Source organism: Rosa rugosa, chromosome 3 (genome assembly GCF_958449725.1).
Source record: "Rosa rugosa chromosome 3, drRosRugo1.1, whole genome shotgun sequence".
Taxonomy (NCBI): domain Eukaryota; kingdom Viridiplantae; phylum Streptophyta; class Magnoliopsida; order Rosales; family Rosaceae; genus Rosa; species Rosa rugosa.
This window is the reverse complement of record NC_084822.1, coordinates 4,172,088-4,189,411: the sequence shown is the minus strand read 5'-3', so window position 1 is coordinate 4,189,411 and position 17,324 is coordinate 4,172,088. Positions and strand designations below refer to the sequence as shown.

The window sequence follows — 17,324 nt, the reverse complement described above, 5'->3', positions numbered from 1 at the left end:
ATTTACCTCAACTAATAAATCTGTAATGGAGTCTGGGTTTGAGCCGATGTTGATCTCAGAAGCAAATGAAGAAGATTTGAACCCGGCTAGCAATCAGAGATTCAAGATTGGACCAAAGTCGATCGATCTGTAGAAAACATATATATACTGAGATTAGGTAGCTAGTATATATAGTGTGCAAATGAAATATGAAACGGACTGCGTCTGCATTGAGTTGGATTAGCAAAATTTGAACTAACTGACTAAGAAGGAACAGAAACAGAAAGTCTCTAAAAATCAGATATCCATTACCAAACCAGTGCAATAAAGCAACAATGGTATCACTTCATTATACCACTGAAATCCATAATCAATACAATATACAAAACAACAACAAAGACAACTGGAAATGTCTTATACATAAAGTTTATAATCATTACTACGTACGGTAGCCACTGTATGCTTTATCCATGTCAATGTTATGTTTCTTTGGATTTAGACAGTGCAAGAAAAAATTGCTCAGCAAGAGAAAAAGCATGATTCTCAAAGCTTTATTGCTAGCTATGGGATTTATTAGATGGAATGAAGCTGTAATTGATTTGAGGTAAAACTATGTCAAAGTTTTGGAAATACTTTCATTAGCAGAAATGATATAATTTGGGAGCACCCTTCTCCAAATTTATTGAAGAACCTTGCACAGAACTTTTCTCACCAGTAAACCACATGCTAAAAAACGATTACACAAAAACAATGAAGTTGGTGGACACTCCCTCCAGATTTAGAAAATTTGTTGTTCCTTTGCAGAATATAGGAATTCATGCAGTTGGCATTTTATCAACTAAACACTAACTTGGCCTTCAAATTCAGTTTATAATCAGAGGTACGATAGACTCAAACAAATAAGTATGAGGACAACTTTGTCTTTATCTAAGTTCAGTTCTCTTTTGCAGAACATATGTTGTTCCCTGCACTACCAAGTTATTTGTCGATATTCTTAGCTAGGAGCAACTGAATTTTAGTTTTAAGTAACTATATATTACTATATGGTCAGATAAAATAAAGCAGAAAACAGTTAGAATATGGAGTGTGTTAGATAATCAAGTCACTATTACCTTATTTGTTCTTGAGATACGACAGTTGCCAGATTTGAACAGATATGTGCTATGCAACCAACATTTTGCCTCATGTCTAAGAAGTCTGAACTTTCCTCAGACTCTGCCAAAACGTCATTTCTTTGTAATTTGTTGTACCACCCTTGCAACTGCAAATCAATTTCCATTAGTTCTTTCTTTAAATTCATCAATTACAAACTTTGTTTAACACCAACAATCAACAATATAAACCATAAACCAATGGAAGATGCACAACAAAAGCAAAGGCATAAGAACAAAACTTGAAGAGTAAGATATTATAAAGCTAGCTGAAGACATATGATTGAGTATCTAATCTAATCCCCTGGAGAAATCTGCCTAACAATGTTTAAATATAAAGGTTTCGACTTATGGGTTGTGCTTAAACCAAACAAAAGGGATGTTGGAATATTGGTTTTGCAGGTCAGGATACCTGAGAGTTGTTTATAGTCTATAAACATTTAATCGGAAACCAAACTTTGATGAATTACCAAGTGTTGTGAAACCTAAATCATATTTCTTTCAGTTCCTAGGCAGCTAAACAGAGCATAAAAGGAGAATCAGAAATCAGTATTTACCTGAGAGAATGAGTTTTTAGTTTGGAGAGACTGAAGCAATGAAAATGGAGAGGCCTCGGTGGCTACTTTGGCTTTAATCTCTATATATAAAGCCAGACTTCCATCGCCTGCAAAACTCCGCTCTTCGTTTGCTTGCAAAAACAAAAATATGAAAACCCTTTCAATAACCTATCGAAATCAATAAAATCTCAATTTCAATCAAAATCAAAATCGAAACCAACTCCCTACTTTTAGATATGTCAATAATCTAAACCAAAGAATTCAATTCTTCTATATCTAATTCAAAAAAGCACATAGGCTACCACAGGGAACAAAGTTTGAGTCATCTATGTAGAGAGATGAAAATAGATGATTTGGTAAACGAAATCAACTGATTCCGTCAAAATGAAATCTTACCCAGTTTGCGGTGATGTTGATCGTAATGAATAAGCCTGATATCGCCTAACAGTAGAGGTTGACCTTGGTGGAGGCTTGTCGAACTGAAAAGCAGCTGGAGATGTCGGTTTTATACCGAGAGGCAAAAGTGTAATCCCAAAGTGAATCCCTTTTGAATACTGTTTGTTTCTAATCCAGAATCATCTCCATCTTTCATTTTGTCTGGAGTCTTCCTCATTTTGTCTGGAGTGTTTCACATTACTTTCGTCAATTTTCAAATGAGATAGAACCGGAAACAAATCGCAACCATAACTGGATTTCCGGAAAAGTATGAGGTCGGTTGCAACGCTTGGTTTAATAAGGATCAACTGTGTTTCTCTATATTGCCTCAAGATAGAGACTTCTGGAAAAATATGAAAATATGAGGAGGTCGGTTGCCTCATATAGAGACGGCTGGAAACGTATAGAAGCATGGCAACCCGTAATTAGAAGAAGAATAGAAGGGTAAAAGCGTTATTTACTTCGGGCTCGAATGAACGGTGCGACGCGAATGAATAGTACAGCGCGAATGAACAGTTGACGCCCTTTAGATTATAGATAATGTGCTTCCTACCATAATAAATAGTTAAGGACAGTCAAATGGCCATTTTTAACGCAAAGATAAAAAATATTAAATGTAGAAAATGTTAAGTTCACACTCATGTTTTAAATTGGCTATGCTTTGCGCTAAGTTTTAACATATAAAGTCAGATGCTCTAGTTAAAGTGAAAGAGAGAGAGTCAGACATGAGAAGTATACTGGTTCGTCTCCCATAAAAGTGGGAGACTACGTCCACTTTAATCTTGCACTATATGAGTTTGGACCTTGCGGCCCAAGTGTATTACAAAGGTTGTAATGGGATGAGGTCTAAGAGGGAAGGAGTTCCCTTTTATAGGGAAGGGAGGCTTCTTCTCTTACATGTTTTCCAATATATGAAATACTAATGTCCTATAAAAGCATATCATGAAGCATATTGATGACGCTGGGAGGGTAGCCTCCTAGCAAGGTCTTGGCTGCCTTCAACCACTACAGGGTAGCTTGGATAAAAATCTACGGGATCCATGTCGTTATCGCGTCCCACCATGAATTGTGGGCCCACTAAGAGAGTGTCACTTATGCTTGGTGGCATAGCATATTAGCCATGCTAGTAGAGGTATGTACAAGTCCTTGAAATCCCTAAGTAAGAGCGTGAAGCTCGGGGATGCCAAGAAGGCAAAAGCTTTAAGCTCAGGTGTGTCGAGAGGGCAAGATCTTTAAGCTCGGAGATGTCAGGAAAGCAACATGATAAGCTCAAGGGTGCGCGTGAGGCATAAGCAAAGAGCTCGAGCATGTCATAAGGCATGAACGGGTAGCTTGAAGATGATGCCATGAAGCATAAGCGTAACCGTTGCTAATATGCTTGGTAATAGGTTGTATATACAAGTCCCCGAAGTCCTCAGTCAATGAGGGTTTTCTTGCGGGGTTGATATCAAAGTGTGGCTTTGTGCTATATATCGAGCATAACTAGTGCGAGTGCGTTGTGTCTGAGCAAACGCTTTCAGGTGAGCCCTTGCTAGGCCCTCCTGGCAATCTCCTTTCCCTAGGTAAGATAGATTCCGTATGGTCGGATAATTGCTTGATAAAGGGAGTCTATGTTAAAGCAGTGGGCGCTAGGTAGTGAGTCTAAACTTAGAACACTAGTGTCGGAGGATACTTGCCAGATCAATGGCTGTTGTGAGCATATTGTCATGTCCCTAGCTCTTTCCCTGTGGAGTAACTTGACTGTAAAGTCTCGTGGAGACTACTGTAGTGAAGGCATAGCCTTGCTATAGGCAAGTGACCGTGGACCACAGACTCATGGATTCTAGACCATTAGGTCTCTTTTCCGTATGGAGAGTTTGACCATTTTCTGTGAGTTTGACATAGTATGATGCCCGAGTAAATACATTATTAACAGATGTATGTAAATGACAAGAGGAATTCTTTTTCTTTTCTTTTTTTAAATAAGGGATTAGGCGATACTTAGCTCTTCTAAGGCAAACAATATAGGGAAAAAGTCACACCCTCAATTCCAAAGGAGAATTAATTTAATTACAATTGTGTTCTCTGCTATCCGTCCAAAAGCTAAAATTCAAAACTAGCAAAAAAAAAAAAAAATACTCATTTATAAATTTATAATTCAACGGTCCATATTTTAAAATAGTCTTTAAATATGGTCTCTGTAAAAAATCAATCAGATCGGAAATCTTTGTGGGTTCTTCAATTTGATTTATTTTTGACATACCTAATCTTTGTATTACGTTATACAACATGAGTGGCTGGATTAGAAAGTTATAAATTTATATATTATGCGTTAATCGCAAGAAATGGTGAATATGCTCATTCACCTAAGGGGTGAACTTAGGAATTGTCCCTCATTTATATATGTTGTTACAAGTAGAAGCCGGACTCCTCAAGATTTGGATCTCTATCGTAAGTGAACACCTAGAAAGGTTTCTCGCCAATATAGTTTCCGGGGGGATCATAGTTGCATGTGATAAAAGTACCTCCATTCTTGCAATGAACCTTGGCACACCCAACATGGGTTGATTTTTCCCAGACCACCTGAGTATAGTGTCCGCATACCTGGCCTTCAGCACATGTATTGGAGGCATGGTCATAGTATTTCTTCTCATCTGCCCACAGCTTCACCGCCTCAGCAGGTTTCATGTTGTAAGAAGCCATGGCTAAGCATTCACCATATGGTCCATCTGAATGCACCATTTCACAAGTCTCAGCTTTTGACTTGGCATATTTTTTAGCATAATTTGCGACTGTTTCGTCCCATGAAAGTGGAGGAACATTTTCCACTGCACGGTATTTGTTGTGTGCTTTGACGTACTCTTCAGCCAATGGATCGGCATTGGCCGGAGAAATATGAATTGAGATCAAGGCGATGGAGCACATGCCTAGGAAAGCGAGCTTGGTGAATTCCATTCTCGGTTAATGTTATCATAAAACAATACGAGATTGTTAATATTTATAGAGACAAAAGATATTATTTATTTGTAATTGGAATTTTTACCTCATACAAATTAATGGACAATTTGCACTATTAATGCGAAGAATGCTCTTAGCCGTGAAAAATTTGACTCATCATAGGTGAAGTACAGAAAACTAGGAACATAAATTAGTGAATTTCCTTTTTTGTCGGATATTAGTCGAACCAAAAATTAAGGAAACTTTGAAGAATTTTGACATTTAGTGTGCCTTGTCAAACTATGATTAGTTCTATAGTTGTAATATGAGAGATTTTCTACTCCGAGTTAGAATAGGAATCATTGTACTCCAAGATTATGTACTATATATATATATACAACCCCCTTCCAATGAGGGATCCCTATTTTTTGCCAATTTCAGGGATCCACTCATAGCCCTTGGATCTGTTTTAATGAGCCTGGATGGCTGAGATTAAGTCAAGGTTTTCACCCTTTTTCTAACCCCAATTCGTGATCTCAGACGACTTTAGAGACGAAGGAATCTTCTTCTTCTTCTTCTTCTCTCTCTCTCTCTCTCTCTCTCTCTCTCTCTCTCTCTCTCTCTCTCTCTCTAGCTCATTCGCTTTTGTTTCGTTATGCATCAAATTACTAATCCCTGAACTAAATGGGTGTGATTTTGATGGATCTCTGTGTGTTGGGTACTCGATTTAAGGGGAAAGATCGAAACTTTGTACTCAATTTACCTTAATTTGAGTGATGAGGACCTAGGTTTTTTTGCTTTTATTGAATTTTAGGGTGATTGAGATTTTGGATGTTTGCTGATTTAATGGCTGTTTCAGGTCAGTTTGAGTGCATTTGCGTTCTTGTTTTCGGAGCTTGTGCAATACAGCCAAACACAGGTGGACAACATTGGATGTTATTTTGGAGATGCAGAGAAGATTTGCTAATGTTTGCTTTTTGGTTCTCAGAATTGATGTTGAAGCTGGGTCTGAAATTTGCTTCTGAGTTTGCAGATCAGTTCTGTCATCTGCACCTATTGTTATGTTTTTTCATGGTTCAGTTTGTTCTTCTCGATATGGAACTGCTTGCAGCTATTGGAGGTTTATTCCCTGCAGCAGGTGCTAATTAGAGCTGTCTCTATCATCCTAAAAGTACTTTCTTTATTTATAGTCTTTGCCTTGGCAGAAAACTGGAGAAAGAAAGGAAAATGATTAGAACCCTTCTATTTCACAAACCTTCTGTTGCCAGATTTTAAGAATTAGATTTTAAGGGTTTGAATTTGGGCTTGAAAGTCTTGAATTTAGGACCGGAGGTGATTTTGCGTGAGCCTCAAGTCTCTAACAAGGATAACCCTGTCTCCCAAAAAGTCACGAGAAGAGTCCATCTGTTAAGCGAGGCCCTGATAGTGGGCCTGGGCTTATCTGGCTTGCGCAGAAGCGACCGCTTTTTCGTTAAGCCACTGAGGGAGATTCTGCAGCAGTTCGTCTATGTCGATGAACTGATCATCAGTAATGGCGTGATCGCGACGAAGAACCCTCAAATACTCCAAGCCCCTAACGGGCGCGCCAGGTGTCAAGATATCAGGACCCAGGAGGCGGCGAAGGCCTTCTCTAGCATCATCTATAACTCCAGGAGGAGTCACCTCAAGTACGCGAGCTAGCCTATCCAGTCTGGAAGGAGGCATAGGCAGCGGATTTGGGACAATAGCGACAGGAACCTCGAGAGGCTCCGCAGCAAGGACTGCTACCGGTTCAAGATTCACCCCATCTTCTTCTGCAGGTGCTTGGGGGGCGTCAGGGACAGGTCCTTGATTATCCGCGACTTCACCATCTGGTTCGACATGATTGGCGCCAAGTACCTCCACAGCAACAGCAGCAGCTATCTCCTCGACGGGACCAGGATTCTGATTCTAAGGATGAATGATTAGAATGCCTAAATAATAGGACAGGAATCAGGATATCGTGCTAGTAAAACGTACCTCTTCGACAGGATATCGTGTTTGAGCCCAAAAGTAATTTTGGCAAGATCCTTTAGTGGATTTAGCGTAGAAGGCCGATACCTGCGGCCCAAAAGTAAGTCTACTTGGGTTTGGGTTACAGCGTCATCCATTCTGAAATTCGTAAGGAAAACGAGACCTTATCGGAGTCAAGTAGCAGAGATTGAATAGGAAACTTCAAGCAATAATCCTTCTATGGCAAGGAACAGTCGAAACCCTAGGTATAAATACCAAGTTTCAAGGACGTATCAAACACCTCTCTCAAATCAACTAATCTCTACGATTATCAAAACCTCCCCGGAGAAAACCTTCAACCTAGTTGAAACCCGGCGACCGTACTTCTAGTCCTAGTCTCCCCAGGAGCCGACTGTTAGTGATACTGCCACCGATACTACCAGCGAAGCAAGGGTAACGCCCTCGCAACCCAGAGAAGCTAAAGTCCCGCTTTAGCAAACTCTATGCTTTCTTAGAACTTCCCAGTGATTGCTCTGCTCAACCTACAACGTTGAGTATCGATTCGGTGACGCGAAGAGATCACAACCAAAGCCCTTACTAGTAAGGCAAGAAGTCCTTTTCCGGAAGGCAGAGAAAAGAGCCTTGTGACGAGGTTGGTGCTCTCCTCGTCCACAGCGCTTGATTCGAGAAGTCAGGTCAAGGGACTCCCCCGACGACTGCACCCCACGGTGCTGGCACGCCCGCGCAATCACAGCAGCAAAAGAGACAGTTTGCAAGCCAACTGGTTTTGGAGCCAAACAACACCTTTACTAGAACTCTTATTGTTATTTGACACACCACAAGATCTATCAAACAAAAACTTTGAGTGACAGTTTGGACTAAGATTCTTCGGGTCAAATTTATTCTTTTTCAATATATGAAACTATTTTTCTAAAGAGACTGACAAAGAGGTCAAACTCTATCTCACCCATAACACAATTAATCCTAACTATGCCTCGGATCTCACTAAGTATGTATAGTGACCTGCTCTTATGACAAAAGAAAGTACTAGGATGGATATCATTTAAGCCTGGGGGGTGAATAGGCTTAGGTGGAAATTATGCTCAATTTTAACTTAATTAAAAACAATCTAAACTACAGTATTGAGATTGCAGAGGTCTATCGATCCCTGCAACCCAGCTTTAGTATTTTCAAAATTACATGTTAAGAGAGCAACACACATTCAACAACCACAACGGAAGTAAATAACTGATTACACACATTTTTATTCACGTAATTGCATTTTAAACACGAATTAAGGTAGTCTCTAAACTAATTACTATGTAATTAATCTAATTTTATTTATGGGTTAAAGTCTGTTTAGTCCCTGTACTATGCCTCTCTCATCGTTTCAGTCCCTGACATTCAAATTTAATCTGAAAAGTCCCTGAGGTCTCAATTTCCGTCTAATAAGTCATTTCCGCGGGAAATTAGGAATTGGCCTTGGGTGAAATGTCCAATATACCCCTCAGTTATTTCTTTTTTCTTTTTTTTCCTTTTTAATTTATTTTTTTCCTTTTTTTCTTTTTTCTTTTTAATTTCATTTTTCCTTTTTTTATTTTTATTTTTTTCCTTTTTCCATTTTAATTTCTTTTTTTTTCTTTTTTCTTTTTCCTTTTTAATTTATTTTTTTTCTTGTTTCTTTTTTCTTTTTCCTTTTTAATTTCTTTTTTTTTCTTTTTCCTTTTATTTTTCTTTTTTTCCTTTTTCCATTATAATTTTTTTTCTTTTTCTTTTTTTTCTTGTTTCTTTTTTCTTTTTCCTTTTTAATTTCTTTTTTTTCTTTTTCCTTTTATTTTTCTTTTTTTCCTTTTTCCTTTTTCCATTTTAATTTCTTTTTTCTTTTTTCTTTTTAATTTCTTTTTTCCTTTTTTTATTTTTATTTTTTCCTTTTTAATTTCTTTTTTCTTTTTCCTTTTTAATGACCATCGTATTCTGCTGCATCAGTAGCGCCACGTCGGCGAACCAATCCAGATCGACCCGAAACCCCAATTCTTGTTCTACACGCCAGCTGCCATTTTTCTTTTCCATCACTATTCTTCTTCTTCACTTCTGGTTTTTGTCAACTTGGCCATCAAAAACCACCATTTCAACCAAACCCAAAATCCAAATCACCATTTTGAGCAAGACCCAAAAACCTCAGAGTTTGAAAAAATAGTAGTTTTCAGTGAAAAGTTAAAAAATTGTAATTTTCAGTGAAAAGTTTCCAAATTGAGGCTTGATGTGGAGAGAGAAAGTGGGATTTGAGTGGGAGAGAGAAAAGTAGGCTGTGAAATAAGAGGGGAGTGGTTTAGCGGTGAATTTCCGAGCTGATTGGGAAACAGATGGGTTGTGGAGTTTGATCGGAATGGGATTGGTGGGTTGAGGAAGTAGAAAGTAGGCAAAACGAAAAAGAAAAAAGAACTTAAAAAGGAACAAGAAAAAAAGAAGAAATAGCAAAAAAGAAATTAAAAAGGAAAAAAAGAAATTAAAAAGCAAAAAAGAAATGAAAAAGAAGAAAGAAAAAAGGAAAAAAAGAAATTAAAAAGGAAAAAAAATGAAAAAAAAAAGAAATTAAAAAGGAAAAATGAAAAAAAGGAAAAAAGAAATTAAAAAGGAAAAAGAAAAAAAAGAAAAAAAGAAATTAAAAACGAAAAAGAAAAAAGAAAAAAAAGAAATTAAAATGGAAAAAGGAAAAAAATAAAAATAAAAAATGAAAAAATGAAATTAAAATGGAAAAAAAGAAAAAAGAAATAACTGAGGGGTATATTGGACATTTCACCCAAGGCAAATTCCTAATTTCCCGCGGAAAGGACATATTAGACGGAAATTGAGACCTCAGGGACTTTTCAGATTAAATTGGGATGTCAGGGACTAAAACGATGAGAGAGGCATAGTATAGGGACTAAACAGACTTTAGCCATTTATTTATTTGTAGGATAAAAGCGGAGTTATGAAAATTGAGATAAAATTGTGCAAAAGTTGAGCAAAATGGAGTTTTCGAGAAAGATACGAAATTGATGATGCGGTCAACCACGGTCTAAGTCAGAAAATAAGTAGAATGCAATTATGCATAGTTGCGGGCATGTGCTTGAAATTACAAAAAGAGAGAAAAGAAAGAACAAATGGAAAAAAAAAAAAACAAAAACAAAAACAAAAAAGAATAAAAAAATTTGAAAGCAAGGAAGCTGCACGTTGGGATTAATTAAGCTAGTATAGGCTATGCTACTCTATCTTGTTACAAATTTAGGCATGCAACATAAATTTCATGTTTTTTTTTTTTCCGACAAATCTTCATGTTTTTTTTTTGTATTCCATGTATATTTTGCAGTGAATAGCGGGCTTTTAGTCTTTCTTCGGTCCCGGGAGACCACGACGTGCCATCCATGACCCATTCCCTCATTTTGCTTTTCTTTCATGTTTGAGTTTTACCCAATAGGCCTGGTTTCTACCTTCTCTCTCCACCAATCACAGCCACCAATTTCTATTTCTTCCTTTCTCTCACGATCATCACCATCCGCGTGCTCATCCACTTACCCTCTTACAAAACCAGCCGCGCCACACCGTCCCATCATCCATCTTCTCTCTCATGACGACACCGCCCCATTCTATTCTCTCTGCCAAACTGCAGCCATCACAATTCAACTAACCATTTTCCTTCTCCTTTCCTATACCCACCGAGACCACAACCTCACACGGTCACACCCAACCAATTTTCATCATTTTCTCCAAGGATTTGAGTTTAGGTATAGAGGGACTATAATTCCAAGCTAGTCATACTCACTCTAGTGTTGTTGTGACTAGTGTTGTTTTCTCTCTTTTCTCAACTCTATACTTTCTTGAATTTATTGTAATTTAATGAATTTTGTTGTGGGTTTGTTAATGGATTATGAGTAGTCTATTTTGAAAATTAGGGTTTGAGTCCTAACATGGATTTGATGTAATAAATATGTTTTAATTCAATGGTTTTTAATTTCATATATGACATATGTTCTATTCTATAATATTTTGCTTACATGATGATTAGCAATTTGATCAACTCTTGAATGTGTGGATGAGCATGTCTAGAACAAATTAGGGAGCCTAACCACCTCGAGGATCCTCTCCTGAGCTCCTTAACCACCTGAGCTTCCTGAGCTTTCTACCAGATTATGACACGTGTCTTTAATGAATCTAATGGTCTACAATAATTTTAGTTTGTTCTTCTCGTTCTTTCTGTCTCCCATTCTTCTTTTCTAGATTTTCTAGTTTCCACATGCTTGTTGCGCCTCTCTCTCGTCCCTTCCTGTTCTTCTACTTCACTCAGCAATACAAACATCAACTAATCAATACAAGCATTAATTAATCAAGTGGATTTCAATGGGTACGAAGGAAGAAACCGCAGACCCATAATTGTGGTTTCAATGGGTATGAAGGAACAAACATCAACTAGTCAATACAAACAGTAAAATAAAACGACAACTTTAATGGGTATGATACTGTGGTTGATCTTGTAGTTGTTGAAGAGATTACTCAAAGAAATTTTGCATGGAAGAAACCCATGAATGAAAAACCCAGCCCCAAATCAAACTAATCGATTGAATCGCAACCCCAAATTCAGCCCCAAATTTAATCTTTAACTTGCTTGTTGTTGGTAATATTTAGAATTATGCTTCTTATTGTGATAAGAGTACTTGCAGCCTAATCAGAAGAACCTTTAAAAACATTCCAACTCCTTGTCTCTATGAATCAATTCAATCTCTATAGTACCTTCAAAAATGGCTATAGAATATTGAAGTGCTCACTCCTCCAATTCCTCTTCATGGAAAGTCATCAGCGATTGACCCAGAAAAGCATGAATCAATCCAAAATGCAGATCCCCAAATTCAAGGGATGAAGGACAAGCCAAGATAAAATAGGATAAAATCAACCAAGTAATCAAACCGATTGAAGGATCTCGAATCTTAGACTGGAAATTGCCCAAAACCACCCGAAGCAGAGCGAGTTTTTCAGTATGGAAATGAAATCGTCGTTGGCCAATTGGTTGAAGATTGTCCGAGTGGGATTTTCTCTCCATTTGTAAACGAAGAATTGGGTGATATAAAATCTTCCTCTTTTTTCGATTTAAGGGCAGTGAAGTGGTGGTAGATCATAGTAAAGCAGCGGCAATTGCCGAAATGGATTTCACTAGGTCTTGTGGTGTTCACAGTGAACTTGTTACGAACTGAGCAAATTTCTTCTATGCAATTTTGGGTCGTGTGAGTGAAGAACAGAAGAGACAGAAGGGGAAGGAAAAGAGTAGGGAAATAAAAGGAGAACTTGTGGACCATTAAATCTAAGCTTGGACACGTGTCATAATTTGGTAGAAAGCTCAAGAAGCTAAGGTGGTTAAGGAGCTCAGGAGAGGATCCTCTCCCCTCTAATTTATGGCTAGGACACTAGCTAGTTTAGAACAATCATAATACCAATTTCGATTGCCATATTGGCTAGCTTGGGAATCTTGATTCTAGAACTCTTACCAATTTCGATTGCCATATTGGCTAGTTTGGGAATCTTGATTCTAGAACTCTTCACATTTTAGTGCAACTAGAGGCCCTAACAAAGCTCTAGATCGTCTTAATTGAGCTTCTACGACCTTTAATTCGAAGTAGGAATACCCTTTAAGGAATCTAATGACCCGTGAGCCTTGAAAAGCCTTGGGTACAGTTGTTGATGCTATTATGAATTGAATGACCATTAGAGTAACATATTTATACATTGAATTTGACTAGGAGGATACCCTAGTGGCCCAATTTTCATTTCTTGATTTTCTCGCATTTATTTTCTAGCATCTTAATTTTTAATTGCAATTTTAATTTTTAATTTTCAATTTGTTTTTCAAAATCAAAATCAACTTTCACAAACTCACTTTCATTGTCCATACCATTTGGTTGTGAGTTTTCGCATACACTTGTAGTTGTCTTGACCCATTTAAGGCTTGGTTGTTCCGAGTCGGGCAATGTAAATAGCTTAATTGGTGCTCATTTTTAGATTTTATTTATTTAATTGTTAGTGACTTCGTAATCGGTATAATCAAGGATTGTAGTTAGCTTTTCAATCCCCGTGGCACAATAATTTTGAGTTTCAATATTTCTCAATTCTTTGATGATTGTGCCCTTATTGCGTGTAAGTTGCATTTAAGCATCAAATCAAGAACTTAGACATAAAAGGTTGGTTGACACAGTAAAACTCTCAAATTGAGGTAAACAACTAAGAGTCTTAATTCTTGAAGGCCAAATGAAAAGCAATGGACTAAGTGTATACAAACAAGCACATACAAACTTATAACTAATTGAATAGCTTTGACCGCGGCTATTTCTAATTAGACTCCTCAAGAAGGTTGAACAATTATCGCCTTGTTGTTCTTCACCTTTTAAATTGCCTCCGTTCTCTTCTTGAAGGAATACCGCTGACATCGGCTATTCATCTCTGTGACACATGAACTATGCACGCCACTTCCTCCTAATTGATCTCGTGGGATTCTCGAACATGCTGATGATATGAAAGTGTTTGATCGACTTATTAATTCACTTCAACATCGAAAAAATGAATTAATAATTCTCAATGAAGCTGATAAGTTTTTCTATGAATAAAAAATAAACCTCTCTCAACTAACAATGGATGCACAATATATTCTCAAAAAGCGTAGAAGAATAAAACTTTTTTCTCATACATGTATGTGTAGCCAATACCCTAAAACGTCGGTGAGCTGTGACTTGTTGATAAGTTATAATGATCATGGATTCAATTTGCACTAACATATGTAAGGTTGGGGTGAGCTTAGGGTTTTAAAAAATAAAAAGCCAACACCCTAAGACATCAAGAGAATTTAAAACACTAGACCTAATTTTATTAGGAAATAAATATTCCTAAAAAATATTTAGGTAATAGAAACTGATTTCATCTTTACAATGCAGTCCTATAAATCAGATATAAGATGTTCAATTAAAACTCGGCCATATTGGCAAAATTACACTTATATAACATTAATCATGCACAAATGTCTTTCAGACCAATCACATAAGAAACAAACATGTTATGACTGCAATAAATGAATTACTTTTTTGGAGAATATATCTAAGATCAATTGGGGTTTTGGTCTTTATCGCTTTATTAAATTCAAATACTCACACACTTCTAACATAAGGCTAAGACTCATTGTTTTGTATAGAAAATGTGAACATATTCATACAATTCTTATAGTAACCAATGGTAACGAAGAAATGGGAAAGTGGATAAGATTTTCAGACAAAGTAACAAAATTAAGCAAGTGCATTGTACCGAGCATATTTCAAAACAAAGATACAGATTTTGGACGTAATTCAAAATCACATGCTTACTTCGCAAGTAGAGCAAATTTGGGACGTGATATCTAATCAAGGCCACTTTTGTGCTACCAGACCTGGATTCTCCTCCATTTTAATAATGATCAATTATGAAGTTGAAAAAAATTGACGGAAAGCGATGTACGTTATCAGCGGGCAATTTTACGCGGAGCAAATTGACCGCAAAACCGGCCGGTAATTTCTAGCCTTTTTATATCCCTCATGATGACTTTCATGTTACAGAAGAATAATACCAATAGAGTAAGAGACATATAGAGAATAACCTTTCCCTCGATTAAAGAAAGAAGAAGTTAGAAGTTTGTTAAATATAAAGTTGTGTGGGACTCTCTAAATTCGAAATCCAACCACGAAGTTGTCCCGAATTTAGTTCCTTACATGTATTCCATATATTTATTTGACTTACTGTAATTAAACATGAGAAAAATTATGAGGTTAAATCAAGTCGAGCAACAGAATTTGATGTAGGACGAGAATGAGTCTGGTTTAGCCGGAAAACTAGAAAAATAAAGAAACGGCGTGGAATCAAGAAGAGTGATTGGAAAATAGGTAATTCACGCATAATGAGGTTACTAGCCGCTGCAATATCCAAGAAAATTTGGTTTTGGACTTTTCAGGTGTGAATCAGATTGGAGTAAAATTTGGCCAGAATGTCCGTTTGAGACGCATGATACCTTTCCAGAATAGGAACGACGAGATCTTCAAGACTCACTACTTTAGTGAGTCCTAACGGATTTACGCCAAAATATGTCGTTTTAATTATCCGATTTGGGATTTAATTTTTTTAGGCTTTGTCTTACATTTGTTTTAGGGTTCTTTTTATTTTAGGTTTTTAGTTTCCTTTTAAATTTGGATTCTTTAGGAGGTCTTGGATGCCTATATAAGCACCATCATATTTTGTATTAGAATTAGTTTATCATATCAAATTTATTAATATCTAGAGATTTTCTCTATTTCTCTGGTGGACTCCAGAACTATGTCTTTTAGGGTTTATCGCTTGTAAACCCCGTTACTTCCGACTGCGTCAGAACTACTACCATGTAGCGAGTTTTAGCCAATTATTGTCTTATAGTAGTGTTGCCCATAAAGAAGTAAAAGTTCATCAAACACTCGTTACACACCATTGCCCATCTATCAGAGAGAGAGAGAGAGAGCAAATCCCCTCATTCTGGTTTTCTTTCTTCCAAATAGCGAGTTAGTGGCGATCACCCACCATGGGCAATTTTGCTCGGAACTTGTCCCTGATCTGAGGCTATGTGCCTCTCCTTTTCATTTCCGTTTTTTTTTTTTTTTTTCGAACCTTCTTTTGTCCCTTCTCAGATCGGATAATTTCAACGCCTTTTCTTTTCTGCCCTCTGTGGAACCACGACTTTCGGCATCCCGCACAGTAACGTCAAGACAAATAAGAATGACCAGATTATCCATAAGTTAAGGCCTCATGACCAGCCTAATATGGATTAGGATCGGTTAAGGGACAAAGTCTAAATAGGCCCATAAGAGGTTCCTCAGGGGCTTGGTGGCTTTGGTTGGTTCTCTCAAGCCTTCAGGACACCAGTTCGACTGGTGTTGGAAAGAAATCATAAATAGGCCCATAAGATATCACCTGACCCAATTCTCCATCTGCACCCCTGCAAAGCTAAATCTTTACCCCACACCAGGCTGCTCCACATCAAAGAAGATCTGTTACTCACCCATGCTCCTAACCGTTTAGACTGAGGAAAATATGTAGCTCTCAGAAGTTTACGTACCAATGAATGGGGCTGATGCATTAATCTCCAAAAAGTTTTGGCAAGAAGAACCTGGTTAAACAACTCCAAATCCCTAAAGCCAAGTCCTCCTTTTCCTTTACCAGTACACAGCTTCTCCCAACTACACCTGTGTATTCCTCCTTTCCTCCCCCTTTAGCCCACCAAATTTTGTAATTTTTGATTGAAAAGCCTTCTAGACCCCTTTAGGCAGCTAGAAAATAGACATTGTGTATGGCGGAATTGTTTGAGCCACCGATTTAACCAATGTTGCTTTCCTTAATTGCCTTTAAAAGAAATTTTCTCTGCCAGCCTACTAAGTGACTATCCAATCTAGAAGCTTCTTATACAATATTAAAAGCAGTGGGTTGGTCATAAAGTTTTGTAAGTAAGAACCAATTTTGATTATATTTTATTTTGGTTGTAGTGTTTAATTTGTTAATCTTTATATATATATGACTTTGATTAGCTATGCAATGAGCTTTAAATGCTCATGCCTCATTTATGTTTCTTTGTAGATCCTTGTTAGGGTTCTGAATATGTTTATATATGACGTGAATTTTGTGGAGTTGTATATATGTAATAGAAATATAGAATTTCGTACTAGAGTGGTATATAATGTAATGAAGATTGAAAAGTTTTTTTTTCCCCTATTTCTTTCATCATAGCTCGCGATGTCTTGCATTTTTAGAGATCGAAGTGTCACATCATATGCATGTGATTTAGAAATTAAACAGCTACAATTATGAAAGTATATATTCCTGAATCATAACAGAGATGAACAATAAGTTCAGGATATTTTCCATATATGTATTTATCTATGCTATTATTTTGAGAGGTTTTGACTTGATTCTCCTCCTTTGTACTCTTTTTTTTTTTTTTTTTTTAATAAAAGGCTGGTGTAATTGCCCTCAAGCCTTGATTAATGAAACTGTTGAATACAAGGGGAGAGCCTAAACCCCTAATTACAATAAGCATCTAGAGTATGTCCCGAAATGATATCAAGAATCTCTACAAAATACATGTATTCTAACAAGCATCAACTAGCAAAGAGTGCACTAATGACTACTCCATTTGCTTTGACATGGCGGTGATATAACGGAAAGATAACTCGATATGTAACTCGATTACAACATAACATAATTACCAATTGCACAGCTTTCCTACTATGTTGCCGCCGGAAGATAAATC

General features: G+C 37.0%; 2 protein-coding genes and 1 long non-coding RNA gene across 3 annotated transcripts; 1 reads left to right on the top strand and 2 right to left on the bottom strand.

Moving 5' to 3' along the window:
• Window positions 1–2,300, bottom strand: LOC133737041 (uncharacterized). Its single transcript, XM_062164675.1, has 4 exons — window positions 2,199–2,300; window positions 1,688–1,855; window positions 1,092–1,240; window positions 1–127 (listed from the first exon to the last, which is right to left on the bottom strand). Exons 1-4 carry the CDS (start codon window positions 2,298–2,300, stop codon window positions 94–96), a joined length of 453 nt encoding a protein of 150 aa, XP_062020659.1. The 3' UTR covers window positions 1–93.
• A 2,099-nt stretch (window positions 2,301–4,399) lies between these two features.
• LOC133739861 (pathogenesis-related protein 1A-like) lies at window positions 4,400–5,067 on the bottom strand. The gene has a single exon (XM_062167679.1). The coding sequence runs from the start codon at window positions 5,054–5,056 to the stop codon at window positions 4,565–4,567; it is 492 nt and encodes a 163-aa protein (XP_062023663.1). The 5' UTR covers window positions 5,057–5,067; the 3' UTR covers window positions 4,400–4,564.
• Window positions 5,068–5,668: 601 nt separating this feature from the next.
• On the top strand, window positions 5,669–6,216 carry LOC133739862 (uncharacterized). Its single transcript, XR_009860857.1, has 2 exons — window positions 5,669–5,957; window positions 6,027–6,216. It is a non-coding gene; the product is annotated as an uncharacterized LOC133739862 (long non-coding RNA).
• Window positions 6,217–17,324: the final 11,108 nt, after the last annotated feature.

What these genes read in the sequence shown, in the direction of transcription:
- LOC133737041 (XM_062164675.1), bottom strand. Translation starts at nt 2,300, where the DNA reads ATGAGGAAGACTCCAGACAAAATGAAAGATGGAGATGATTCTGGATTA. An exon ending in CTAAAAACTCATTCTCTCAG is followed by an intron (nt 1,241 to 1,687) that starts GTAAATACTGAT and finishes ATTGATTTGCAG; the next exon opens with TTGCAAGGGTGGTACAACAA. An exon ending in GTATCTCAAGAACAAATAAG is followed by an intron (nt 128 to 1,091) that starts GTAATAGTGACT and finishes TGTTTTCTACAG; the next exon opens with ATCGATCGACTTTGGTCCAA.
- LOC133739861 (XM_062167679.1), bottom strand. Translation starts at nt 5,056, where the DNA reads ATGGAATTCACCAAGCTCGCTTTCCTAGGCATGTGCTCCATCGCCTTG.